This window comes from Panthera onca, chromosome D4 (assembly GCF_046562875.1).
Source record: "Panthera onca isolate mPanOnc1 chromosome D4, mPanOnc1 haplotype 2, whole genome shotgun sequence".
In the NCBI taxonomy this organism is placed as follows: domain Eukaryota; kingdom Metazoa; phylum Chordata; class Mammalia; order Carnivora; family Felidae; genus Panthera; species Panthera onca.
In genome coordinates this window covers 92,788,662-92,815,456 of record NC_138351.1, presented here as the reverse complement: position 1 = coordinate 92,815,456, position 26,795 = coordinate 92,788,662, and the positions used below count along the sequence as shown (strand labels likewise).

The following is a 26,795-nucleotide window of genomic DNA, read 5'->3' as shown; positions in this document are numbered from 1 at the left end:
GTTGGAGAGCTTTTATACCCGCGGTTATGGCTTAGACAATAAAGCCAGAGCAAAAGACGCCTAGGGCAGAACCTGGGAGGGTCCCGTGTCCAGCACCGAAGCGTGACAACATGCACCGAGTAGTGCCAACCCAGGGAGCTCACCGGGGTTCAGCGTCCAGTTTGAATTAGGGCTTCATCATGTAGACGGGAGGCCTGACCGGCGGACCGGTTCCTCACGCGGATGGTCTCCATCTCTGGGCTCGCTGAGGCGGTTGACTCAGAGCTGCTGTCTAAATCGCGTCTTTGGTCTTGGCGGCTTGGCCAGCCCCCGCCTTAAACAAAGATACAGCTGTCAGGTGTGACGCAAGTTTCTGCCTGGAAGCCCAGGGCAAAGGCCACGTCTGTCTTTGGACCAGTTGCATTACTACCCGATGCCATGGTGGTTCTTGATTTCGAGGGCGCCTACACCCGTCCTTGGAATCCGGAGTGGGGGTGCTTGGGGGTCCTTGGGGCCCTGAAGCTGCCTGGAGAGCTCCACGTGAGTGCACCTGGTGAGATGGCAGGTCCACAGTGCTCACCAGGTTCTGGGCAGAGGCGCAGAGCCACCGACACGGGGACGCTGTCAGCACAGAGCCTGACACAGGGCTCAAACTCACGAACCGTGAGATCACGACCCGAGCCGAAGCCAAGAGCTGGACACTCAACTAACGGACCCCCCCCCCCCGCCAGGTGCCCCGTGGGGACGCTCTCTGTGGTCAGATGCCTGTGCACACCTGGGAGGCTGTGCCTTGCTGGCTGCAGAGACCGCCTGACCCACCGAGGCGCCAGGCAGATGGGCTCCCCAGGGAGGGCTGGGACCCTGGGGGGGAGGCTACCGATGTGGCAGCAGAGATCACGTCCCGTGGTTGCCACCACCCCATTCCTTAAACCGGGACCTCTTCCGTGAGGGCTGGTGGCCACCTGCCGCGGGGCTGGGGTGGGGTGGCGCTCCCCCTGCTGACAGCCTGGATCTCCCACAGCGGTGCGGATCGGAGGGCGCTACGTCGTGGCCGGGAGCTCTAGCATCTCTCCCAGCACCACCTACCCCTCCCTCCTGGAGGACAGCCGTGTCGAGTACAGAGTGACCCTCACCGAGGACCGGCTGCCTCACCTGGAGGAGATCCGCATCCGGGGACCCACTCGGGAAGACGTGGAGATCCAGGTGACCAGGAGGGCCTGGGGGGGTGGGTCGGTGGGGCCTCCTCCTGGTACCGCTCAGCAGCCAGCCCACGGGGTCCCTGGCGTTCTGAGAGTGGGCGTGCAGGGGTCGGGGGCTTCCCCAGGAGAGGGCTGTGCTGCTGAGGTCAGAGATGAGCTGGCCGGGCCAAGCAGGGAGTGACGAACGCGTCTTGAGGAACAGTGTGTGCCCAGGATGGGTAACTAGGAGGGATGAGGGAAGGGACACCCCCCCCCCCCACCCCAGGCAAGGAGGCGGGACAGATCTGCAGGGGTCTTGCTGGCCACGGGAAGAGTGGGGGCTTCCCCCCGGGGACTTGGGGGTTGGGGAGGGAGGGTGCAGAGGGGGCTCTATGCAGGGCCATCAGGTGCAGTGGGGATCAGGCCTGTGTCGGACCTGGCCCGAGGAGGGCATGGGGAGCGAGACCGTCGGTGATGCCCTGATTAGAGACCCACTGTGGGGGCATCCCTCCTGGAGCCGCGTCAGCCCAGGAGCCGGATGCAGGGTGACCCAGAGGTGAAGGGTCCAGGCCCTGGGACTCCGACGGACTGGAGTGTGAATCCCGGCTCTCCAAGAGCTTGGGCAAGGGCACGAACTTTCCTAAGCCTAAATTTCCCCACCCGTGAAATGGGGCCAGGCATGCCTACGTTACGAAGTTTTGTCAAGATTCGTTTGTCAAAAACAAGGTGCATTAAGCGTGTGGCAGGGGGGCACGTCCTGAAAGGTGGCCGCTGCTAAAGGGCTTGCCGGCTTGGATCTTGAAGGTGCCAGAGGATGGGCACGCCCCACCCTAATCGAGGGAAAGTGAGACCCCCCGGGAGCCGTGGGACAGAGGGACGGGCACAGGGCCAGGCCTGCAAGCTGAATGTTCTCCCAAGCCACGCTGTCCTCCGCAGAGGCTGCTAGGTTCTCCCCCTGCCCTTGCCGCCTGTGTATGCCACCGCCCTGTGCCTCAGTGTTCTCCTGTAGGATGGGCAGCAGGCTGCCATCCCGCCTCCCGGGGTTAGGGGACACACGCGCCCGGCAGCATGGGCAGCAGTCGCTGGCACCGAGTGGATGTGGGGTCTTTGTGCTGGGGACAGAGGCACACGGGAGCACGGGCTTCGGGCTCATCCTCCACGCACGAGCTCCTCTGCACGTGTCCCCACGTGTGCTTTGCCGAGGAAGGCGCCTGGAGGGGTGGATGCAAGTTAGCGTGTGTTGAAATAGCCCTGAGAACCCTCAGGGAGGGGTCCGAGGCTTGGCGGCCCTTGGCTTTGGTCTGGCAGCCCCACCTCTGCCCCCACCGCGGGGGGAGACAGCCGGGGGCTCCCCCAGAGTGCAAGCCAGGCTGGAAGGAGCCTCCTGGTAAGCCGTTCACTCCTTCCCTGCCTCCTCGTACAGCCCGGTTCGGCCCCCAGCTCCAACCCCCCCGGGAACACTGTTCCAGATGTGGCCGCCTGGCAGCTGTGTCTGCACCCTTTACTCTGTGGGTAAAAATACTACAGATTCCTGGGCCACGAGAGAGAGAGAGAGAGAGAGAGAGAGAGAGAGCGCCGCTGAGGCAGGACCCGCCAGGCGGGTTTTAACAAACAACACGGTGCCGGTGCTGAGTGGCCAAATGAGGCATCGTGGGGACAGGTGTTAGAACCTCGCGGGGGGGGGGCCAGCCCGGCCCCTGTCTGTCTCACGCAGGTTTACAGGCGCTATGGGGAGGAGTATGGTGACCTTGCGCGCCCAGACATCACCTTCACCTACTTCCAGCCGAAGCAGCCACAGGCCTGGGCGTGGGCCGCCGTGCGGGGGTCCTGCTCCGTGAGCTGTGGGGCAGGTGAGGCCCGGGGTGGGGCTGGCCTGGAGCACCATCCGCCCCCTGCGGCGAGGTGGCTCAGCCGCTCAGCCTCCCCCTTCTCCCCCCACCCCCCGACCCCAGGGCTGCGCTGGGTGACCTACAGCTGTCTGGACCGGGCCGGGAACGAGTGGGCGGAGGCTGCCCGGTGCGAAGGGAGCCAGCGGCCGGCAGCGTGGCCGGAGTCCTGCGCCCCCGGGCCCTGCCCCCCAGAGTGAGTGCTCTCTGCGCCCGGCAGTGGCCCCCGGGCTCTTGCTGGCCGCGGGGTCCACGTAGCTTGGGCTCGGTGAGGCCGCTTCCAGGCGTGTTCTCGTGCCGTCCCGGACACTGCCCTGGGAGGTGCGTTGTGTCAGTGCCCCCGTCCTGCAGGCGAGGACACCGAGATTTGGGCCCAGGCGGGTGCCAGGGTCAGCCTAGTGTGACCCATTCCCGCTGCACCTCGTCTAAGGGCAGCGTGCACCCGCTCTGAGCTCGCCGCAGGGTGGAGGTGGTCGCCTCCCCGGGAGGGAGGAGGTGAGGTTCAGAGAGGTGACGGCGGAAAGCAGCTGGCACGCACCGTTGGCAGGAGCGTACCGCGAGGGACCAGGCCGTCCCTGTCGGGTGCCGGGCTGGCACTTTTACCCAGCTGTCCCGAGGCTCAGGTGGCTGGACAGGTCCGCCTTGTCTCCCACCGCCTCTCCTGGGCCGGTCCTCCGGGAGCCGGAGCCCCCGTGGCTCTGTTCCTCCCCGCCTCAGCTGGGCCACTGGAGACTTGGGCGCACGTGGGAGAGGGCGGTGCGTTTCGTGGAGGCCCAGGGCAGCCTCCCGAGGACGCTGCCCCCTGCCCGGTGCCGAGCCTTGGCCCTGCAGCCGGCAGTGCCGGAAACCCGCAACCCCCCCAGCCTGGCCCCGGCAGGTGAGCGCGGGGAGGCGGGGGAGGCGGGGGCACCGTCTGTCTGGCAGGGCTTGTCCCTGCACCGAGCCCTACCCTTCCAGAGTGCCCCGTCTTCCCCAGGACTCTGGCTGGGCCCCACCCTCCTGAGTGAGAGGCGGGGGCGGCCCGGAGTGGCCAGCTTCAGAATTGCCATCCAAGAGACCGTGGGCTGGCCATTTCCCTCTCTGAACCCCCGGGTCCCTGCTCATGGAGGGGCTGTGAGGACCAAGTGATGAAGCCACAGATGGAAAGCAATAAGGGTCACTTTGTCACTGCTATCATTGTCTGCACACGGCACCCCTTCCCCCCATCCCTTCAGCGTCCAAGCTGGCTTATTCTGATGTGCCATATACTGGGTGGGTGACCGGGGCAAGTCCCTTCCCTCTCGGGGCCCCGGTTTTGTTGCTTGTCCGGCGGCGAGGGGGTTGGCCTAGGTCACTGGTGGCCCACGCGTGGCTTGGGCTCCTTTTTCCCTCTCCCATCCGTGGCAGTCGTAGGAACCACCCCCCTGTCCCACCGAGGCCCACGCCTGCCTCCGAATCCTCAACACGGCGCCGCGGGCCTGACGCCACCTGTCAGGGTTCGCACGCACACGAGACGCAGCGGCCATCCCCGATCTGGGTGACCCGATTCTGTCACAGCAGTGATATTATAACGTGGACGGAGGCCCGCTGTCCTCTCTGGAAGGCAGGAGGGTGAGGGCCGTGTCACCGCGGATGCCGGCAGCCGCTCGTCCCGCGCTGCAGGGAGAGGCCTCCGGGTTTTGCTCCGTGGTGCCTCTCTGGGCTCTCGGATCCTGGGGCGCAGGCTCGCTGCCTCCTGCCCCAGGGGCTGGGCTGTACCTGTGGCCCAACGGCAGGGACAGGGCCTGATGTGAGTCCCGCATCCTCCTCAGGCGCCAGGAGTCGGACGCGTGCTCATCAGCCTGTGAGGCCCACCTGGCTTCGCACAACGGGACGTGTGTGCACGGGGCAGGTGGCCCGGACGCGCTGGCCACAGCCGGGCCCTGCTCCACGGACGAGAAGCTGCCCACCCTCGAGCCGTGTGTGGCCACGGCATGTCCTCCGGCACAGGGCCACGTGAGTGCCCTGGGCTATTGGGTGCTTCTCTGGCCAGAGAACGGGGAGCGCTGGTTACCATCCGCCTCCTGGCCAGAGCGCAGAGGTTGTCCCTCCGCAGTCCTGCTATGCGCGGGATCCCCCCGCCCCGGGCAGAGAGGAAACTTGGGGGAAAGGCTCGGGACCTCCTGGAAAGCCCCGCTGCGGCCGGCAAGCCGGGCTGAAGCCCAGACCCTGTTAGAATGCTGCCAGTTCCCTGCAGCACAGACACTCCTGCCTGCGTCCTGGGGCCCTGGCTGACGGGCGTTGCTTTCAGACAAGACAAGCCTGTCCCCTCCAGACTGGTGGGGGCTGCGGGGTCAAGGGCGCCTGCAAATCTGGCTCCCGAGCCCCAGCCTCAGCCCTGCCCTACGGTGATACAGAGGCCAAGGTGGGTGTGGGCTGAGGGCTTCCTCTGGCAGCCAGAAGTACATCTCCCCAGAAAGGAGCGGCAGGGAGGGGCAGCCTTTGGGGGTGCTGCTGACCGCTTCTGCTCGCTCCTGAAGAGATTGGCACGGCTGGAGGCCAGGTGCCCAGGGACCGAGAGGGTGAAACCCAGACCCAGCAGCTCGTTCCCTGTTCCCTGCAGACAGACCCCCGGTCTCTAGAGGAGGAGGCCACATCCCCACCGGCCCCTGCCAGGCCGGGGGCCCGTGCCGCACACGTGTGGACCCCCCTGGCGGGGCCGTGCTCTGTCTCCTGCAGTCGAGGTAAGGCCCCCAGGGCTCGTTAGCTAACTCTTACCTGTCTACATTTTGTGTAGTTATTTTTTTTTTAATGTTTATTTTTGAGAGAGAGAGAGAGAGAGACAGAGCCAGAGCGTGAACGGCAGAGGGGCAGAGAGAGAGGGAGACACAGAATCCGAAGCAGGCTCCAGGCTCTGAGCGGTCAGCACAGAGCCCGACATGGGGCTCGAACTCACGAGCTGTGAGATCATGACCTGAGCCGAAGTCGGACGCCCAACCGACCGAGCCCCCCAGGCGCCCCGCATCTTACCTAGTTCTAGAAGCATTTGGGTGGGCTTACAGAGAATCCAGACTACACGAGAACGTAACATAATGCACAAGGGGACCGGGGCAAAGTGCAGACAGTCATGTAAATGTGTTCACTGATTGCCTGAAAGATAGGAAAAGATGATAAAACCCAGCAACACTGGCACCCAAATGTATTTCTTAAGGTGTGGAAAAGCAGTGAGAGGAGGGCCCCAAACTTAGCTCTGAGCTTCCTGGCAGCCACACCAGAAGAAAATTCTAAGATATGCCGCGTTCTTAAACCAAAACGCTAACCACTTGCTTCGTGAAACTTCAGCACATGTACAACCAAGACCAGAGATTTCTTTTGAGGATGCTCCTAAAGGAGAGATTCAAGGAAACCAGCCCCGATAACATCGTCATCAGAAACGCATTAAGAGATTCTCATATAGCTATTCTGGACCTACTATGTGCCAGGCACTTTGTTTCTGTGCTTTAAAAATCTTGGGGCGCCTGGGTGGCTCGGTCGGTGAAGCGTCCGACTTCGGCTCGGGTCACGATCTCGCGGTCCGTGGGTTCGAGCCCCGCGTCGGGCTCTGTGCTGACGACTCGGAGCCTGGAGCCTGTTTCCGATTCTGTGTCTCCCTCTCTCTGACCCTCCCCCATTCATGCTCTGTCTCTGTCTGTCTCAAAAATAAATAAATGTTAAAAAAAAAAAAAATCTTTAGAGGGGCCTGGCTGGCACAGTCAGTTAAGCGTCCTACTTCGGCTCAGGGGATGATCTCCCAGTTCGTGAGTTCGAGCCCCGCGTCGGGCTCTGACAGCTCAGAGCCTGGAGCCTGCTTCGGATTCTGTGTCTCCCTCTCTCTCTGCCCCTCCCCCGCTTGCACTCTGTCGTCTCTCTCTCTCTCTCTCTCTCTCTCCTTCAAAAAGAAACATTAAGAAAAATTTTTAAGTCTTTATAAATATCCCTGCACGTTAGGCAGATGAACAACCCGAGGCTCAGAGAGGTTAAGTCACTCGAACACGTGACTTGGCCAGCTGGTAAGTGGCAGAGGCAGGGCTGGAGCCCACGTAGGCCTTATCTGCTAGAGTCTCCAGAGACCTGGGTACCTGTAGTTCTGGCTGAATCCTCCTCTTGGGGCTCGGGGCCTCTGCTCCCTCCCTGCAGGCCTGAAGGAGCTGCATTTCGTGTGCATGGACTCTGTCCTGGGGACCCCTGTCCAGGAAGAGCTATGTGACCTGGGAAGCAAGCCTGGGAGCCGGCGGGAGGTCTGCCAGGCTGCCCCGTGCCCGGCTTGGTGAGTGGGGGTGGAGACCGTGCTGGGGGCGGCAGCCTGGGTCCCCCGGGGAGGAAGGAGTCTTACCCTGGTGTGTAGCCTCCTAGGGAACGCTGGCCTGTTACCGCAGGTGGGAGACCCGAGCCCTGGCGCCGTGCCCAGTGACCTGCGGAGGGGGGCGGGTGCCACTGGCTGTCCGCTGCGTGAGGCTGGACCGCGGCCGCCCCATCCCCCTGCCTCACTCCAAGTGCTGGCCGCTGCCCAGGCCCCGCCCCGTCCGGGACTGCAGTCCGGAGCCCTGCCCTGCCAGGTGGGCCCCTTCCCAAGGAGACGGGTGGTCCTAGGCGTCGCCTTCCAGGAAGCCCCTGACCCTCCGTGCCCTCGCCTGCGGGAGCAGGTCACACTGGTGTCCGGGAAGGCTGTGGGGTGGGGGGGGGACGTTTAGAGCGTGTGAGTGTTGTCTCACGGGGTCTGGGATGCCGTGGGCCCATGTGGCTGACGGTTCGTTTATCGCTTGCTCTTTCCTGAGCACCTGCCACGCCCAGGTGCTGTTCTGGCAGCAGGGACCCAGCAGGGAGCCGGACAGACAAGCATCCCTGCCCTCCCGGAGCGGGTGCCAGGGGCGGGGGGAGATGGGAGACAGAGTCGGATGGGGGGATGTGGCAAACGTGGGGGGAAGGAAGATTAGGAGTGCCGGCCGGGCGCGGTGGGGGGCTGGGGTTCCTACTAGAGACAGATATCCTTGCAGGCTCCCTTGGGTCCCCTGCCTCTCCCCCAACTTCCCTTCGAACACGTCGGTTTGCCTTTAGCTTTGCGTTCTGCTGAATGGGCTCTCCCGCGTGTTTTCTGTCCACTGGGCCCGGCCTCTCGGTGGGGATGTGAAGGTGACCCTCGGAGAAAGGCCCTGGCCAGGCCCTTCCCGGTCTGGGGAAATGGGACCTGCTTCTCCGGGCGCCGCCTGACTCCGGTTTGCCCCAGGTGGCAGTACAAGCTGGCAGCCTGCAGCGTGAGCTGTGGAGGAGGGGTCGCACGGAGGATCCTGTATTGCGCACGGGCCCACGGGGGGCCCGAGGGCGAGGAGATCCTGCCGGACAGCCAGTGCCTGGGGCTGCCTCGCCCGGAGCAGCAGGAGCCGTGCGGCCCGGAGCCCTGCCCACCCAGGTCAGCAGCCCCCAGGTGTGCAGCAAGCAGCCCGAGGTCCTGGAGTGTGTGTACGCCCGGCCGGTCGCGGTGGGGCTTAAAGGGTGGCTCTGGCGGGAGACGGTGCTCGGGCAGCAGGACCACCTGGCAGGCTGCGCTAGGTGTCCGAGGTGACGTTCCAACAGAACGCGGGTGGCCTGCCCGTGGGGTGCGCAGGTGTGGGGAGGGCTGGGGGGCTTCAGCGGGAGGGGGCAGCATTGACGCGGGGTCCGCGGCTGGTCCCTGCCGGGCACAGGACAGAGTAGCTGCAGCCAACGAGGTCCAGGGGTGGGGTGGGAGCCTGACGGGGAAGAGCAGACAGTCACCTTGTTTGTCGGCCCTGCTTCCACGGCTGCTTCTTTGTAGCTCTGCGTTTTTTTTGTTTTTTTTTTTTAACGTTTATTTATTTTTGAGAGAGAGACGGAGTGAGAGAGAGAGACAGAGTGTGAGCGGGGGAGGGGCAGAGAGCAAGGGAGACACAGAATCCAAAGCAGGCTCTGAGCTGTAGGCACAGAGCCCGACGCGGGGCTCGAACCCACAAACCATGAGATCGTGACCCGAGCCGAAGTCGGACGCCTCGCCGACTGAGCCACCCAGGCGCCCCGGGAGCTTCGCGTTTTTACCACCGAACTGCTTTTCTGAACCCAAACAAGGGAACAGACACCCGTGTCCCGCCAGCAGCCTTAATAGACGCACTGTATTGCCATGTTTCCTTCCTGTCGGTCTCCTTGGCCTCAGAGAAATACACCGTTACGGATAAGAATTCGTTCCAATTGAAACGCTTAGCTCACCCGTCATCTATCTGGGGTCTGTCGCAAAGTCGGGAGCACACTGTATTTCTCCACGTCAGTCACTGAATTTCCCCCGACGGCTCCTTTATCGTGTCCTAGATCCTTGTGTACGTTGGGATCTGTGTCAGGGCTTTCTGTCGGCTTCTGTTGTTTGTAATTCCCCCACCCGTCCCCGTGTCAGAGTGTTTTAAATACCGTGGCTTTATGGTCCACTTACCACCCACAGCGGTGTCTCTTGGCTTGTGCTGAAGTCCCTTGGCCGCGCAGCCCAGTCATTCGCATGGGAATTTATCTGGGATTTATACGGCAGTTCCACACACCCCTGAGCTCTGGCTACTCCCCCGATGGCGCCTGCCTCAGGGCTTCTGTGGCTACCTTCCCGCTGCCAGAATGGGTCTTCTCTGGATAGCCTTTCGTCCGGGCTCTGCTCAAAGCACCGCAGCAGAGAGGTGGGGAGTCCTCCCTGAGCACCACTCCAGAATGGCACACTCAGCCCGCCCACCGCGTGACTCTGGGCTCTGCCCTCTTCTTCATAGCATGTGCTACGCCCTGGCGTTTATTTCGCTGTTGATTTCCCTGTCTGTTCCTTCACTGAGCGTAGCGGTTTCCCAACCCGGGGCGATTTCGCCTCCCAATGTGGCATTGTCTAGACACATTTTTTCCTTTAAGTTTTTCTTTATTTATTTTGACAGAGAGAGCACAGCAGGGGAGAGGCAGAGAGACAGAGGGAGAGAGAGAATGCTAAGGGGCTCGAACTCATGAGCCGTGAAAACACGACCTGAGCGGAAAGCAAGAGTCGGGCGCTTAACCAACTGAGCCATCCAGGAGCCCAGCCTTGGTTCTCTTTTCTTTTCTTTTTCTTTTTCTTTTTCTTTTTCTTTTCTTTTCTTTTCTTTTCTTTTCTTTTCTTTTCTTTTCTTTTCTTTTCTCTTTTCTTTTTTCTTTCCTTTCCTTTCCTTTCCTTTCCTTTCCTTTCCTTTCCTTTCCTTCCCTTTCCTTTCCTTTCCTTCTAATCCTCAAGTTAGCTAACATGCAGTGTAGTCTTGGCTTCAGGAGTAGATTCCTGTGATTCACTTCTTACATATAACACCCAGTGCTCATCCCAGCAAATGCCCTCCTCAATGCCCATCACCCATTTTCCCCACCCCCCGCATCTCCCATCCCCATCCACCCTCAGTTTGTTCTCTGTATTTAAGAGTCTCTTGTGGTTTGCCTCCTTCTCTGTTTTTATCTTACTTTTGCTTCCCTTCCCCGATGTTCATCTGTTAAGTTTCTCAAATTCCACAGATGAGCGAAGCCCTACGATATTTGTCTTTCTCTGACTTATTTCACTTGGCCTAATACCCTCCAGTTCCATCCACGTTGTTGCAAATGGCAAGATTCCATTCTTTTTCATCGGCAAGTGTATATAAATCACATCTTTATCCATTCACCCGTCGGTGGACATTCGGGCTCTTTCCATCCTTTGGCTATTGTCGATAGCGCTGCTATAAACATGGGGATGCCCGTGCCCCTTCGAATCAGATGTGCAGACACACGTTAAGTGCCGTGACTAGGGAAGGGGGGTTGCCACTGGCATCTGGCGAGTGGGTGGAGTGAACCTCCTGCACCGCATCTGACGGAACCGTTGGCCCCAGATGTCAGTGGTGCCAAGGCGGTGCTGAGGCTAATCACAAATCGACACGGGCAGGACTGACCGACGTTGGGATGTGTTCTCCCTTATCCAAGGGCGTCTCTTCCCCCGTCCCTGTCACTTGCATAACTGAGGATCCACGAGCCCTGGACGGGAAGGGCCCACCCTTCCTGGGCTCGGGGCTGCACCCTGGGGTCTTCTGTCCTCGCAGGTGGAAAATCGTGTCCCTTGGCCCATGCTCAGCCAGCTGTGGCCTTGGTACCGCCATGCGCTCCGTGGCCTGTGTGCAGTTCGATCAAGGCCAGGACGTCGAGGTGGACGGGGCGGCCTGTGTAGGTTTGGTACGGCCGCAGGCCAGCATCCCCTGCATCACCGCCGACTGCGCCTACCGGTGGCATGTCAGCACCTGGACACAGGTGAGCACGGCAGCTGGGCGTGTGTCGGCCGAGGGTCCTCATACGCAGGGACCTGGGGGCTTGGATTCATCGTGACCCCCTGAAAGGAAGGGGGAGACTGGGGCGGGAGGAAGTAGTCAGGGCATCTAGAGACAGAAGACACAGCGAGGCCTGGAGACCTGAGGGGCGGGTCTGGACCGAGGTCTGGAGACACCAGGACACGAAGGGGAAGGTGACTCAGGTCTCCGTTCTTGCCTTTCTGGTGCCGTCACCTCGCAAGGTAGTGGAAAGACAAAGGTAGATATGGTTAGGTCTCCTGCTGGAAGATCTCGCTCATGGTCGGGCGGGGGAGAGGAGGCAAAGCAGACAGCCACAGCCTGCGTTGGGCACAAGGACTCTGGGCGTCGGGTCCTGGTGGAAACGAGAGCTCAGACGAGTGCAGTGCAGGGTAGGAGGGCAGGGGGGTTGCTGGTGCCGTGACCCGGCAAGGTAACCTCTCCGAGCCTCAGTCTCCTCACCTGTGGAATGGAGACGTGTGCTCGCCCCCCGGGCTGTGTACAAGTGAGATCGGATCATGCCTGGCCAGCGGTCACTGCTGTCCTCGACGCCCTCTGGCGAGGTCAGCCTCAGCTCCCTCTCTTGTCTCCTGGCAGTGCTCTGTCTCCTGCGGAGACGGCATCCAGCACCGGCACGACGCCTGCCTTGGACCCGGGTCCCAGGCACCGGTGCCAGCCCACTTCTGCCAGCACTTGCCCAAGCCAGCCACGGTGCGGGGCTGCTGGGCCGGGCCCTGCGCTGGGCAGGGGACCCCCAGCCCGGCGCCCCCCAAGGAAGCCACTGCTGGCACTTCTCCGGAGCAGCCCCGGCCCCAGGCCCACCTCCTCTCCCCAGCTCCCCGGCTTCAGGGGCTTCTGCCTGGGCCCCAGGAAAGCCCGGCTGAGTCCAGTTATGTCCTTCAACTTTCTGTCTGGGCACTGGCTGGCTGCGGGAGGGGTGGGCAAAGCCGTCCCCAGCTGGGAGAGCTGGGACAGCCTCCTTGTGGGGACCTCCTGGGGTCATCCTGCGAAGCAGCACTTGGGTGCGGCGGGGGCTGAAGGCGTGGCCTTGGGAGGTGGGGCTCCAGGCTGGCCCTCTCCTTCCACTTTGCTTCTGCTGGCCGAGTGCAAGCTCGCTTTCCTTACCCTCAGCCTGAGGTTTCACGGGATCCGACCCAGGTCTGTGGGACTCAAGGCCACGTGCTGCTGTCCACACTGCCTCCCTCTCACTGGAGCATCCGGAAGCGGCTCTGTGCCCCTCCCCTGACCTAAGAATGCTTTTCCAGCTGGGCCCAGGAGGCTGTCAGCCACCCTACCTCTCAGTCTCCTACCCAGCGTGGAAAACCCCGGGCCTCCCTTCGGGGAACGCCCCGCCCTGAAGCTCCGTTCTCCTGTGCTCCTGCCTCCTTTCCAGGCGTCTGTGGCCGGCAGCACCTTGAGCCGACAGGAACCATTGACATGCGAGGCCCAGGGCAGGCTGACTGTGTAGTGGCCATCGGGCGGCCCCTGGGTGAGGTGGTGACCGTTCAAGTCCTCGAGAGTTCCCTCAACTGCAGCACTGGTACGTCTGGGGCCGCACGCACCACCGGTCTTGGTGTGGGGCCTCGGGCACTGGTGAGCAGGACTCCAGCCTGCCCCGTTCCCAGCAGGATGCACCAAGTGCATTCTCCAACCCCCCCCCCCCCCCAATAATCATCATGGCCATCTTGAGCCTGTCGTGCAATTGTCCCCGTTCTGCAGATGAGGAAGCCGAGGCTGTGTCCGATGACTTAGAGCCACAAAGGCAGGAAGTGGGAGGGTTGGGACCCGACCACAGCTCAGTCTACCCCAGGGCCGTCGTGCTGCCCGCCCAGAGCAGGGGGTGCTGGACCCTCACCACTCCGCCACTTCCTAGGGGATATGTTGCTGCTTTGGGGCAGGCTCACGTGGAGGAAGATGTGCGGGAAACTGTCGGACGTGACTTTCAGCTCCAAAGCCAACACGCTCCTGGTGAGGCAGCGCCGTGAGCGGCGGGAAGGCGGAGTTCTGCTGCGGTACCGGAGCCAGCCTGCCCCGGGAGCCTCCCACAGAGGTATGGGGGGCGGGGGGCGGGGGGCAGAGCCACCCCCACGTCCCTGCGGGTGCCGCCTACCGGCGGCTGACTGTCATGGAGGAGGACACCACCAGCTCCTTGTGCCAGGACGAGGTCCTGGTGTGTGTGCTGTGTGCCTCCCTCGCTAGGCCCCTGCAGCCACCTGGGTGGCTGCCCTGGCACTCATGTCCCTCAAGACCCTTCAAGGTCCTCTGTGAGCAGCTTTCCCCCAGCCCTGTTCCGGTGCAGTGTCCTCTCTGCTCAGCCCCCAAAGAGCTGGTGTGTGCGTGCATGCTTGCACGTGTGAGTGAGCGCGCGTGCACACACACACACACACACACACACACACACACACCCCTCAGGTAGAGGATGGCATCCCATGGCCCCACTGGTGTCTTCCAGTAGCCCTCTTGGAGGTCTCAGGGGACTTTCCCTCTCCCAACAGCCCAAGCTGGCTGAAGGTGGCTTCCCTAGCCAGCTCCAGAGGTTTCTGGCCCCCCCAGGCTTCACTTCTACAGAGATTTGCCTGCCCCCCCCACCCCCCCACCCCTCAGCGAGTAGCTTTTTGGTGCCTGAGCACGGGCATTGAGTGCTCAAGGGCGGGCCGCCCCTTCTCAGGCTCCTCTCTTCCTGGCCTCCCTCCCGCACATGGGCTCTTGCCTCACCAGGGGCACAGGCAGGAGGCGCAGCCAGGCGGAGCTCCCGTGGGCTCCTAATGTCAATGGCCTTTGTGACAGTCACCTTCACTTTACAGAGGAGGGAACTGAAGCTCAGAGCATTTAACGCCTTCGCCTAGGGTCTCACAGCAGAAAGTGGTACAGGTGGGGTTCGGCGAGGGCTTCTGTGGCGGAGACCCGATCTTGACCACAACGCCATATTGCCCCCCTTCACTGCCCCCTGGCTGTGAGCCACCCTGGCCTCTGGCATTAGTGGTCTTTCCCGGGGCTGCTAGGTCCTGAAGTGGCCCACACCCAGCCCAACCACCTGCTCTCCTCTGCAGAGTGTGATATGCAGCTCTTTGGACCCTGGGGTAAAATCGTGAGCCCCTCGATGAGTCCACGTGGGAGGAACCTGGGGGGCTGCCGCATCTTCATCAATGTGGCTCCACGGGCCCGCATTGCCATCCATGCCCTGGCCACCAGCGTGGGCACGGGCACTGATGCCAGCCACATCTTGGTAAGGCTACCAGGATGGGGACAAGAATGGGCTGACTTTTGCTACGAGTCTAGACAGCCGTCCCTGGGGATGGGATGAGAACTGGGGGTGCTGTACCCACTTCGCCCCCAAACCTCAAAATCATTTGTGAAAGAATGAGAGAGAAGAGTTTCCTCCACTTACTCACCAACAGATGTTTACTGAGCGCCCCACAGGAGTGAAATAGACAAGACCTTTTCTGATGTAGAGAGTTAACCCAGAACTCAAGCATAATTTTAGATCCTGATATAACTTTCCCAGAAGAGTGGATCAAACCCTCCTCCCATGAGGTCTGTGTGTTCCGGGAGAACTGCCCTCTGCAAAGTGTCAGCTCCCCTGCTGGAGGCAACCTGGCTTCTGGAATTAGACAGACCTGGGCTCAGAACCCATCTCTCACACGCTGGCTGTGTGTCCTTGGGGAAGTAATACAACTTCTCTGAACCTGTTTCCTGGGTAGAATAGTAGTGGCTTCCTGACAGGGCTGTTGTGTGAGGATTAAGTGTGTGGCCCTGAGTGTATGATCCCTTGTATATTAAAGGCACCATAAATGCTAGCTACCGTTTTTGGCCGGCCCTCTGGGGCTGCCCCTTTCCCCTCAGATCCGGGACAACCACAGCCTGAAGACGATGACATTCCGTGGGCAGCAGGCACTCTACTGGGAGTCCGAGGGAAGCCAGGCTGAGATGGAGTTTAGCCAGGGCTTCATGGAGGCGGGCGCTAGCCTGTGGGGCCTGTACTGGACCCTCGGATCTCGAGTGCAGGAACCTGGCTGGGCCGTACCCTAGCTTCCTCTCCAAGCACAAACCTCCAGTGCCCTGAGTGCACAGTAGGATGCCTCCTCCAGGTTCTGGAAAGGAAAGAAACGAACTTGACATTTATGAGCACCTGTTAGGTGCCTGGCAAGCCCCAGAGGGTTGACTCCGGTCTCTGAGTGCTTTCCAATTTGAATTCCGTCCAATCTTAAGTATCTCCTTTAGGGCCTCCTCCAACATGCAAAAGGCTAGGCGGCGGGAGGCAAGGTCGGGACTCTGTCTGGAAAGGCAGTCACCAGTCCCTCTGTACCAATAAATGGAATGTGCAGTCTGAGTAGCGTTTTTCTTCACATAACCTGTCCAATCTGCCTTGAAAACCCACCCCAGGGCATTGCCGGAATTCCCTGGCAGCGGCAGGGCTCTAGACCCAATACTGAGCTGAGCAAGCCCCAGGCCACCCGTGGCGGTCTTCTTTTTCTCTACCCAAGAAGGAGGGACGAGGGAGCGTGGGGTCGAGAATGAGCCCCCACGCTGGCACACTCGTTAATTCTCTGCGAGGCCCCGCCCCTGTGCTGGTCCGGCTGGGAGGACCTGACCACCCGGGAGGGCGGGTGCCGCCAGGCCCCGCCCCCTATGCCGATCAGCGCGAGACCCTCGGGCGCACCCGCCACCGCCCTGCGAGCCCCGCCCTTTATGCTAATGAGCGGCCGCCTCTCCCACAAGGCAGCGCGCCGGGCCAACGCGGCCGGCTCCGGAGCCCTTTGTGAGGGTGGCGGGCTGCGCCAGACAGCGGCACCATGAGCGGCTCGGGCGGGGCGTCGACAGCGTCCGTCAGCTCCGCGCCGCCCGCGCAGGAGGAGGGCATGACGTGGTGGTACCGCTGGCTGTGTCGCCTGTCGGGGGTGCTGGGGGCCGTCTGTGAGTACCCGGCCCGGGGGAGGGGTCGGCCTCGCCGCCCACCGCGCATGCGTGTTCGGCCCCGCCCCTCCGGCGCGCCCCCGCGGGGAGGGGCTGGTGGGGCGGGGGGCGGTCTGCGGTGGGTGGGCGCGCGCGGAGCGGACGCCCCGGCGGTTGCCATGGTCCCGGCCCCGCGGCCCGGGCTCCCGCGGGGCCCGCGGCTGGGCTGGCGGCGCTGGGGACATTCCAGGAGGGAACGCGAACTACCGTGGCCGAGTTACTGCCCCCCGCGCCGCATCTGAGCGCCGGGACGGTGCGTGCGGCCTCTGCCCCGGGGGCTTTCCGAGACCTCCCGTCTGTTGCTGGGAGAGCGCAGCACTGCCCGGCCCGGAGGCAGCCTCACCTGTTGGCGCGGGCGGAGGCCACCTTAACCTTTGGGCCAAGGCTGTTTAAACATGGGCGGGTGGTGCCCGGGCACGAGTAGTCCTCGAGGGAGGGCCGGGCAGTGAGCATCTGGGTCCTCACTGTCCACTCCGAGGCCAGTGCATTCCCTCTGCTGTCGACTCTGCGTCGGCCACCGCTCCTCTCCCCTCCTCATATCCCCGCAGCGCCATCCCGACGCACATCTTGACCTCAAGTTGCACGGAAGCCAGGCTCTTTTGGCACCCCTTCCCCCCCACCCCCCCCCCCCAAAAGAACACCGCTAGGAAGGCCGACCTGCTGCAGGGGTAAAATGAAGCTCATGTGGCCAATACGTGTCTGGTCTGTTCGAATGGTCTGCTGTCCTGTCCTGCGGCCCTCACCTTTGGGAGTCACTGGAGTGGGTTTGAACAGTGCCCGCTTGGCACAGAGGGCTGGAGCAGGGCAGATCCTGATCAAGTCGGCCGGAGGGAACACCGCTCAGGGTCCCCTGCCTGTCCCACAGTCGTCCCAGGTGGCTGGGTGCTGGAAGGAAGTTCAGGGGTGCAGGGTTAGGCGTGTGCTGTGCAGAAGGGCACACCCTTATCCAGAGGTGATCATGGGACAGGCCCTTCTGCAGATCCCAAAAAGGCCCCTGAGTCCCTGTCACTGCTGTCAGAGCAAGCATCTTTTTGACTTTGTAGGAGAGACTGGCGGCTCAGGATCAGGCTTTAGACAGGATCCTCTCAAGTGTGGCCAGTTGTCTTCCTTGCAGACTAGAGTGGGGGTCCTGTAGGGAGTGAGAGGGGCCAGTGGTGGAGAAAGGAAAGGTTCTGCCTGTGGCCTCTGGGCCCTCACCCTCCCTCTGCCTTGGATTCAGCAGCCCTGCTGGCTCCCGGGTTAACCCTGGTCTCCCATCCCGTTCTGTGCTTCTTAAAGTGAGGTACCTGGGCCGCCCCAGGAGTTCGTGGTGTTGGGGCTACTCCAGAAGCATCAGGAGAAACTTGTGTCGGTGTCACCTGAGTATTTGGGGGGAGGTGATTGTTATGCAAATACCAAATAGGAGATCGCAGGGTGGGGGGCAAGGCAAGAGTTTTAGGGATGCGATGCGGGGCGCCCCGCTGGCTGAGTCAGTAGAGCGTGAGACTCTTGATCTTGGAGCTGTGAGTCCAAGCTCCACATCGGGTGTAGAGATTACTTAAAAATAAAATCTTAAAAAAGTTTGAGTGATGAAACAGGAATTCAGATAAGGGCTGTGCTTCCAGCTGGTCACTTGAGGCAGAACGTCCGGATCTCCAAGGGGTGAGACACCCTCCGGGCTGGATTGTTAAAGGACTCCTTGCTGCAGCCTTCTTTCTGCGTTGAAACCTAGTCCTCCCCTAAGGTGGGCTGTTGGTAGGACAGCGGGGGCAGGGTCAGAGCTGGAGGAGAAGTACTGACTCAGTAGGGGCATTGTCTTGTGGGCACTCAGGTCTGTGTTCTGTGTCTCCGGGGAACCTTGCTGCCTGGAGGCTGATGGGACGTGTCCAGACAGAGTGCCGCTAGCAGGCAGAAAGTACCTCGGTCCCTCTAGGAGACCTTGGGACCACGCGAGGGCAGGCCCCCTGCAGTCTGGGTTCACTTGGTCTGGTTTCATCCTCCACCTGCAGCCTGCATAGGGTTACCTGGGAGAACAGCAGGAGAATTCCAGGCCCAGGCAGGGATCAGGTGCCAGGCGAGCTGCTGCAAGTTTAATGAACTGGCTGCTGATCGCTGCCTCGGGGCCCAGCTTCCAGTCCCACCCCAGCTATGGCCCTGGGCAGGGCTTTGCTTCCAGCTGGGAGCCTGTGCCTGGGAACCGCCAGTTCTTGGTGAAGCTGGGCTGCTGGCTGTAGGGAGAAGCGAGGGGAGTGTGGCACACCCACCCCTTGGGGTGCGGTTGGGAGCACTGGGCGAGGCTCCACACGTGGGACCCCGGAGAAGCCTCTTTCAGGGCCTGGTGCTTCAGGGGTGGCTGGGCCGGGCTGTGGCACTTGCCCGCACTCGGGGGACAAAACAGGCCTCAAAAAGTGACGAGGACGTCCCCAAGGTTCTTCAGCTGGTGTGCAAGTCACAGCTGGGATTGTGACCCAGGTCTACCTGGTCCCAACTTTTGTTCCCAGAGGGGCAGCGGGCCTCGTCCCAGCAAAATCCAAGCCTCATTCTTGGCGCCAGAGGCTTCTTGTGTGGCCAGCCCTGTGAATGGTGGCACCTGCCTGAGCCTGAGGCCTGAGATCCTCTTCTCTTGTCATGTTCCATGCCTTGCGGCGGGTATTGGTACAGCTGGGGTGCGGAGGCCGGCCCTCCAAGCCCTGGACTGGAGACAGGGTGAGATGCCCGTGCAGCCGGCCGCACCCTTGCCGCGGGGTCTGGGCCGAGCCGCCTCGCCAGGGACCTCGCTTGTCTCAGATGGCGGAGTGCAGTGCTGGGTGTCGGAAGGGGTCTGCCAGGGGTCTTCCCTGGCAGGCTCTGTCCCTTCCTGCCTGCTAATTCCGGCTCCTGTCTGCTTTCAAGCCTGCGCCATCTCGGGCCTCTTCAACTGCGTCACCATCCACCCTCTGAACATCGCGGCCGGCGTGTGGATGATGTGAGTAGCCCCGTGACTGTCCTGCCCCATGGGGCTGGGGGCACGTGGATTTCTGGTCGCCTTGCGGGGGTCTTCACCTCCTTTCCACCCTGCCGTGTTCACTTGTCCCGATTCTCATTAGGGCCAGGCCAGGGGGGACACTCACCCAGGCCTTCACTGGGTTTAGGGCCGGGGTCACAAATGCCTCCCGAGTGTCCACGGAGCGAGACTCTGCAGGCACTGTGTCTGCTACCAGGGGCCTGGCCTGTGGGAGCTCGGGGGCCGTCAGGGCTGCTGGAGGAGGCTTGGTGGAGGCTTGGTGTCTGGCGGGATTGGAGTCAGGTGCTGGGAGCTCCAGGTCGGAGGTGGGCAAGCCAGACGGCGCAGGTTAGAGCTGGTGTGGGACCAGGGGCTAGAAGGCCCCAGGTGAGTTCCCTGCCCCCCTCCTGCCTGGGTAGCCCGATCCCGTTGGAAGGGAAGGCGGAGGGGGTGGGGTGAGAATCAGCCAGTGAAACTCTGGCCGTGCCTGAGCCACCTGCGCGTGAGAAGCGGCTGTGCACCAAGCATCGTCGGTGCCCACGTGGGGCTTGGCCTGGGAGGGACACGGAGGCGGACAGGGTGGGACCCTGCCCTCAGGGAACTCAGGCCAGCGGTGAGGCCTGTGGGAGCGGGGCCCGGAGGCCTGTGCTGGCCAGAGGCAGTCCGGAGACCGGCCGGCCTGGATGTGGGCGGCGGGGGGGGGGTTGGGAGGACTGGCCTGTAGCAGGGGGCGTGTGAGTTGTGCAGAGTCCCTGCTCTGGGCTCAGGTGGGCTCCCGGGGCACCTCAGCTTGGGTTCTGTCCCTGGTAGGTAATGAGGGCACTTTCCTCCGAGGCTTGGGGTGGACGCAGGCTTGCTGTGGCATTCTTTGAGGGCCCGGCGTCTGTGAGCGTGACCCAGCCGTGGAGAACAAAGACTGGAGCAGACCCCCTCGGTCTGTCTCCGTGGCTTCGCTGCCCCCAGCCGGAACACAGGAAGGAGGGGCAGGGTACGGGGCTTGCTAGGTGCCCTCCTCCCCGTGTGGGCTTCCCAGGGGTCCGCCCCCAGTGGCTGTTGTGGGCTGATGACCTCCTCCTGGCCGTCCTGATGGGTGAGCCGCTGCCGGGGACAGCTTTCCCCGCGCAGACGACGATGTCGGTGACAGTGGCGGTAACGGGGTGGACGAGGGGCGGCCGGCTCTCTGCAAAGCGCCCTGAGTGGAGGAACCCCTCCGCGTGCTCACGGCAGAGCTGAGGGGCACCTTCCGAGACAGGAGGGGTGAAGGGAGGGCTCTGGTCCTCGGGGGGGGGGGGGGAGCGGCTCCGCAGAGGCGCTGAGGGGGAGGTGGGGGAGGGGGAGCGGCACTCTGGTGGGCATTGGGGCCCCCCTCCCCGACCCTGTCAGCCCACCAGCCTCTCTCCCCGCCCTCCAGCATGAACGCCTTCATCCTGCTGCTCTGCGAGGCGCCCTTCTGCTGCCAGTTCGTCGAGTTTGCCAACACGGTGGCCGAGAAGGTGGACCGGCTTCGCTCCTGGCAGAAGGCCGTCTTCTACTGCGGGTGCGGGGCCCCCGGGTGGGGCTGGACGGTGCGGGGACTTAACCCTCCGGGGCCCCCGACCCGGGTTCCCAGAGCTCAGGGACCTGAAGGGCAGGCGATGGCTAGCGGGCCGGGCTGGGGGGGACCTCTCGGGGAGGGCGAGGCTGCGATGGCTTCGTGCAGAGTCCTCCTCCGACGGTGGGTGTGGCGTGTGACCTTGCGTCTGGGGGGTGAGCCCACAGCCGTGGCCGCCCGCACTTCCGCAGGGAGAATGCGTGCCCTGCAGCCTGTACGGGCTAGAGAGAAGTGAGCGGGGCCCGGACCTCTGGCCCGGGGTTTGAGAGTTGTTAAATCGACCCTGGTAGGCCCAGCGATGTGCTTCTGTGCAGCCTTGCACGAGGGGTCCATCCCGATGCCCCGGCACGAAGGCAGGTCGCAGAACAGAAAATATTACCTGCCTGTGGGCTTCCCTTGATTTTCCTGGTTCTAACCACAGATTCGCTGTGGGGCATTGTCCACCTGAGTCATGAGGTTGAACGAATTTCAGGGTGCGTCCCATGCACGGAAGCTTCTAGAACAGTGCTGGTGCACAGGAGGCCCTTCGCGGCTTCTGACAGCAATGGCAATGGTTACCATGATTTAGGTTATGTTTAGCAATAAATGCGGTGATCTTGGGGCACCTGGGGGGCTCAGTCAGTTAAGCGTCCTACTCTTGATTTCCACTCAGGTCATGATCTCATGGTTTTGTGAGTTCAAGCCCCACATCGGGTTCTGTGCTGACAGCTCAGAGCCTGCTTGGGGTTCTCTCTCTGTCTCTCTGTCTCTCTCTCTCTCTCTCTCTGCCCCTCCCCTCCTCTCAAAATAAGTAAACTTAAAAAAAAAAAAAAATAATAAATGTGGAGTTCTTTGTTCCAGGGTTTTTTCCCTTTGTGGAGGCCAGTTGCTTTGACAGCAGGAGATGTGCGTTCCATTCTAGAGCCGCTTCCTACTGGGTCTAAACCACAGAGGAATAGAGGTTCACAAGAAACTATCTGCCATCATGCCCCTTGCCTTGATCTGTATTTTATTTTATTTTTTTTCAACGTTTTTTAAAATTTATTTTTGGGACAGAGAGAGACAGAGCATAAACGGGGGAGGGGCAGAGAGAGAGGGAGACACAGAATCGGAAACAGGCTCCAGGCTCCGAGCGGTCGGCACAGAGCCCGACGCGGGGCTCGAACTCACGGACCGCGAGATCGTGACCTGGCTGAAGCCGGACTCTTAACCGACTCCGTCACCCAGGCGCCCCGTGTATTTTAAAAATACTAACAGTAATGTACATTTACTAAAAATAACTTGGAAAATATTAAAGCTTTACTGCTTGGAACATTTTGGTATGTTTCTGTCCATTAAAAAACTTTGTTTTTAATAGTTTTTTTTTTTAAGTTATTTATTTTGAGAGAGAGAGAGAGGGAGAGAGAGAATCCCAAGCAGGTTCTACACTGTCAGTGCAGAGGCCAGTGTGGGGCTCGATGCCACAGACCGTGAGATCATGACCTGGAGTGAAATCGAGAGTCAGATGCTCAACTGACTGAGCCACCCAGGCACCCCTGCAGGTTTTGTAAACTTGTTTCTTACACAGTATGACCGTTAGAAGTAAATTTGTGTCCTGCTCGTTTTCACTTAATACCGTGACGTAAACATTTTCAGGATCACCGGTACAGACTTCATAAGATTACTTTTACTGGCAGGAATATTTATTCCACTGCCTGTGTCTTGCTTTCTTCCTCTGTAAACAGTGGTGCAGATTAAATCAAACCACAGCAAACAGCGATGAGCAAAACTTTTCCCGTGGTGCTTTCCCTAGGATATATCTCTCCTTGGGCATGGAATTGTTAGGCTGTAGGTTAGTCATTGGAAAGATTTCAATATGTGACTGACTTGCTTTCCCAAGAGGCGATCAGGGTTTCTGCCTCCTCTCCACCCCGCTGGTGCTGCCCGTCTCGTGTCTGACAAGAATTGAGCTGTTTTTCTGAACGTTTTTACTAATTGCATTTTCTCTCCTGAAAATGTTCTCGTTTACTTCTTACCTACTGGCGTCTCAATGTTTCACTTAGCAAGTTATGTGTTTCCTATAGTGAAGATTTCTTAACCCTTTGTTCTTCTCCGACATCTTTCCAGCCGTTTCCCTTTAATTTTGTTGGTAGGAGGTTTCCCCCTTGGTCTTTTTTTTTCTTTCTAATTCCCATTATTCTTTTACTACTGAAAGATTTTATTAGCACAGCAAAACCTCACGATCGCACGTCCCGCCTGAGTAGAGAGGCAGGCGGACTTGCGGCGGCCCATCTGGCGGCCCAGTGTTCACCTTAGCGTGCGGGGTGTGCGTGGGCAGGTGCGGCTGCTGGGCCAGACGGCTTCGCCCAGGGAAGCGACGGGACAGAGCGCCGGTCCTCCAGCTGCGGTATCTCCCTGGCCTGGTTAACCCACTGCCACGGGGGTCTGGAAATCCCAGCCGGCATGGAGAGTCAGCCCATGGACACTCGAGCCAGAGGGGACACCTGCCGCCAGGGGGCGCCCAACCGTGGCGGGGACCAGAGGGAAGCCCCTTGCCCTGTGCGGTTCACGCTCTGGGATCTCTCTTGTTGAGATAAGGCTGGTTTCACTGCACCACGAAGAGCTGACCTTTACCTGGTGCTGATGCTGTTCCGGGCACTGTGTGTGGAGTTCACACGGGAGGAGTTCAGGAACTTGGCCCGTCACAAAGCCGCTAGGGAGGAACTGACGAGATTTTCGGGCGGCCTGTTCCCTGAAGGGGTGGGTGGATGACCCCAGCGCTGTTTTCCTCTGTGTACCACAGACCCTTCCAGAGGTCTGATGAAGGCTTGGGTCCTCGCCTCAGAAAGCACACGGAACTTCGCAGACAAGTGCACGGGTGTCTAAGGACTTTTTGAAGCCTGGCCGTGACCCTGTGTCTGGACTGGTTTCTGGGGACCCTTCCTGCACCTGGCTCTCTGGGAGGGGGGGCCTGGGTTAGTCTGGGGAGCCTGGAAGTCATATGGCAGCCGCAGGGCAGGGGTACCGCCTTGACCTGGGCTTCTCTCCTAGGATGGCCGTCGTCCCCATCGTCATCAGCCTGACCCTGACCACGCTGCTGGGGAACGCCATCGCCTTCGCCACTGGGGTGCTGTACGGACTCTCGGCTCTGGGCAAAAAGTGCGTCTGCCTCTCCCAGCCCCTGGGAGGGATCTTCACATCCTACCTCCTGTAGTCTTCTCAGTGCGGAGGGTCCAGGAGGGGCCCCTGGTGTCCGTTTGTGGGAACGGGCGCGGCAGTTGTCAGTGACTCTCATCAGTGTCCCCAGGGTGTTTGCCGCTCACGGGAATGAGAGCAGGAGGGTTCGTGGCCTTCCTGGTGGCCTGGCTGTGCCTCGCCCCAGCCGACAGTGGGGATGGCAGGTCTGTGGTTCGGCAGAGCCTCTTCCCGTCCAGCGCCCACGCCTGGCGTCCCAGTCGGTTGCCGCCCTCTGCTTCAGAGCCCGGGCTGCAACTCTGAATCCCAGATCCCGGGCAGCCTGTGCCTCTCTTAGAGACGGCCATCCTAGCAGCAGAGTCTCTGGCGACACCTGCTGTCCCTGCAGCTGAAGCCTCGGTCACAGGCCAGGAATCTGCTGGTGGGTGGGAGGACTGGGCGTCCTGTGACACTGACTCGCTGTCTCCCCAGGGGCGACGCGATCTCCTATGCCAGGATCCAGCAGCAGAAGCAGCAGGCTGATGAGGAGAAGCTCACGGACACCCTGGAGGGAGAGCTGTGAGGCAGGTCAGGCGACCCGCTCCTTCCTGCTCGCCCCTGGGACTCTGTGTGAGCACGGCCTGCAGGGATGAGGCCTGGAGCGTTGACCCTGGAGAACAGCCTGGAAGAGGAGCCTTTGCCTCGCTCCTGTCAGCCCCCTTACACCTGTCCCTACACCTGGAGTCCTCTTGTGTCTTCCCTCTCTCCAGATCTGTGTCTCCTGCCCCGGGCCTTGGCCAGCAGCAAGGAGACTGGCGGTGGCAGCAGGCGGGCCGCGTGGGCCTCGGGGTGACCCAGGCCGCAGGACTGGAGGCAGAGCGGAGCCCGCAGTGGCTGCGCACGGGCGGCCCGCCTGGCCCCGCCCCTCGCAGCTGGCCCGGCTCCGCTGGAAGCAGGCTGCCGGGTGGGTGTCCGGACTCACACCGCTCGCAGGGCCGCAGGGCCGGGAGGAGCCTCCTGGGGGATGCCGGTCCGGGCCTGAGCTGGGAGGCACGGCAACCTGGGCAGGGGTGGGGTGAGCCTCCCGTGGCTCTCCCTCGGGGCAGGGCAGCGTGCTGCTGCCCCCGGCCTCGTCCCGCTGCCCAGGCCCCTCCCCGCCGCTCTGCCCTCCGCGGGAGCCCACGGCAGTCCCGGGATGCTCCTCGAGTGCCCAGAGCAGCGGCTGGCTGGCTGGCTAGGGAGCGCCCCTTCCCCAGTTCCTGGGAACCTCAGACACTCTGGGACACTTGTCATGGGTCCTCCCCCACGGCCCCCAGGGGCCCGGTGCCAAGGAAGCGCGGAGGGCAGGCTCTCCCCTGCCCCGTGGGGCTGCTCGTCCACCTGTCTGTGTGCCCCTGCCGTGTCGGCCGTGGCCAGAGCCCAGGCAGCGGGGCCGAGCTCCGCCCACCTCCGTATTCCTGCTGGCCTGCCCCCTACTCTGGTCTCTGGGGAGCAGGGCAGGGGCCAGAGCCGCCTCCACCACCGCGAGCTGTGCGCACCGGGTGCCTGGCCCGTGCGGGGGGCCTGAGGAAGCCGCCCTGGCGGGGATGCGCACTGTCACCCCGGCCTCCCTCCATCCACTGTTCCTGGTGTCCCCTGTGTGTTTCTCCCTCGGCCCGCTGCCTGCCCCGCCAGCCCGACCGGCGCCCAGCTGCCAGGCGTGTCTGGTGGGGCCTGGCTGAGCCTGGGCGGTGCCGGGAGGAATGGGCTGGTGTGGAAAAGGCTCGGTCTGGGGCCCAGCTCCCACTCGTCCTTCTCCCAGGGCGCCCGGCTGGGCCCGGCTCAGAACCCTGAGCTCGGGCCCAGCCCCCCTTTGTTGAAACCACCCCTAGAGCTGTGTCCAGATCCTTGCTTCCCAGAGGGAGCCCTCCTCCCTGGGGCTCGTTAGCGTTCCTCGCAGGAGCAGCACTCACTGTCCCGGGGGACGCGCACAGGGATCCTGGTCTGCGGCAGCCCCCGGCAGCCTTCCCGCGAGCCCGTCCAGGCCGAGCCCCGGGGGGGCGCGGGCCCTGCGGTGTGGCCAGCGGGTGGGACACGTGCCTTCAGGGGTCCTCTGGGACCACCTTTCTCAAGCCAGCGCAGGGTTCAAAGGGCTGTGGGCTCCGGGCCTCTCCAGGCGGGCGGGAGTGTGTGTGTGCGTGTGTGTGTGTCTGCTGTGTGTGCCGTCTACCTCCCAGGAGGGGCAAGGGCCCTGCCCGCCCCTCTTGGCTCATTCTTATCTGGGAAGTGGGACGCGGGGGTCACTTCTGCCCAGCCCTCCTGCCCCTGCTGCAGGGGCCTCGCTGGCGGGGGTCTCCCTGCTGCAGGAGGGGAAGGGCTGGCTGTGTGTCCCGGAAGGTTGCACCTCCATTCTGTCAGCAGGTCTGCTGGGGGGGGAGGGGGTGGGCCCTGGAGGCAGGTGCAGAGGTGGGAGGGCCCTCTGACCCCTCAGTCACAGGCAGGAATGGACATGCTACGTGCCCAAGGTTCCCAGTGAGTGTAGCCGAGCAGTCCCGCAGCCGGGGATCCTGTCCCCTGCCTGTGTGGGCTGCCGCCCGCAGGGAACATCTGTCTGTCTGGGTGGCAGAAGGGGCTGGGCTGCCAGGGCCCACTCCTGCCTCAGTGGGTCTGGACTCTGCCTTCTCGGGGTCCTCGTTCACCCTCCATGTTTAACTTGTTTGAGCAATAAAGCCTGGCCGTGGTCTGAATGCTCGCTCGCGCACTCTGCCTGCTCCTTTCTCCCTCTGATACCGTAAGTACGGGGGGCCGGGATCGCTGGTCCTGGGACTAACTGCCATT

At 62.0% G+C, this 26,795-nt stretch overlaps 2 protein-coding genes across 9 annotated transcripts in view; both read left to right on the top strand.

The window, feature by feature from the left end:
- The window catches only part of ADAMTS13 (ADAM metallopeptidase with thrombospondin type 1 motif 13), a 32,361-nt gene extending 16,694 nt beyond the window's left edge, over positions 1–15,667 (top strand). For 4 of the 8 annotated variants that reach the window (XM_060610318.3, XM_060610315.3, XM_060610317.3 and 1 more), the window contains 15 exons: positions 1,001–1,182; positions 2,872–3,007; positions 3,110–3,239; positions 4,430–4,633; positions 4,834–5,017; positions 5,625–5,745; positions 7,178–7,307; positions 7,417–7,596; positions 8,265–8,447; positions 11,101–11,305; positions 11,938–12,229; positions 12,734–12,880; positions 13,214–13,390; positions 14,391–14,566; positions 15,184–15,667. In XM_060610318.3, the coding sequence (XP_060466301.3) occupies positions 1,001–1,182; positions 2,872–3,007; positions 3,110–3,239; positions 4,430–4,633; positions 4,834–5,017; positions 5,625–5,745; positions 7,178–7,307; positions 7,417–7,596; positions 8,265–8,447; positions 11,101–11,305; positions 11,938–12,229; positions 12,734–12,880; positions 13,214–13,390; positions 14,391–14,566; positions 15,184–15,369 (2,633 nt within the window). In that variant the 3' untranslated portion in view covers positions 15,370–15,667. Of the gene's footprint in view, positions 1–1,000; positions 1,183–2,871; positions 3,008–3,109; positions 3,240–4,429; positions 4,634–4,833; positions 5,018–5,624; positions 5,746–7,177; positions 7,308–7,385; positions 7,597–8,264; positions 8,448–11,100; positions 11,306–11,937; positions 12,230–12,733; positions 12,881–13,213; positions 13,391–14,390; positions 14,567–15,183 lie in introns of those variants that run through there. The other 4 variants (XM_060610321.3, XM_060610319.3, XM_060610322.3 and 1 more) reach the window with 4 other exon arrangements.
- Positions 15,668–16,049: 382 nt separating this feature from the next.
- CACFD1 (calcium channel flower domain containing 1) lies at positions 16,050–26,704 on the top strand. The gene is made up of 5 exons (XM_060610372.3): positions 16,050–16,254; positions 19,165–19,237; positions 20,667–20,792; positions 23,856–23,963; positions 24,471–26,704. The coding sequence occupies exons 1-5, from the start codon at positions 16,134–16,136 to the stop codon at positions 24,559–24,561; spliced, it is 519 nt and encodes a 172-aa protein (XP_060466355.1). The 5' UTR covers positions 16,050–16,133; the 3' UTR covers positions 24,562–26,704.
- Positions 26,705–26,795: the final 91 nt, after the last annotated feature.

Excerpts from the sequence above, each read along its gene's own strand:
- CACFD1 (XM_060610372.3), top strand. The coding sequence starts at position 16,134 with ATGAGCGGCTCGGGCGGGGCGTCGACAGCGTCCGTCAGCTCCGCGCCG. Across the intron at positions 16,255-19,164 it reads GGGGGTGCTGGGGGCCGTCT|CCTGCGCCATCTCGGGCCTC; the intron begins GTGAGTACCCGG and ends TCTGCTTTCAAG. Across the intron at positions 20,793-23,855 it reads AAGGCCGTCTTCTACTGCGG|GATGGCCGTCGTCCCCATCG; the intron begins GTGCGGGGCCCC and ends CTTCTCTCCTAG.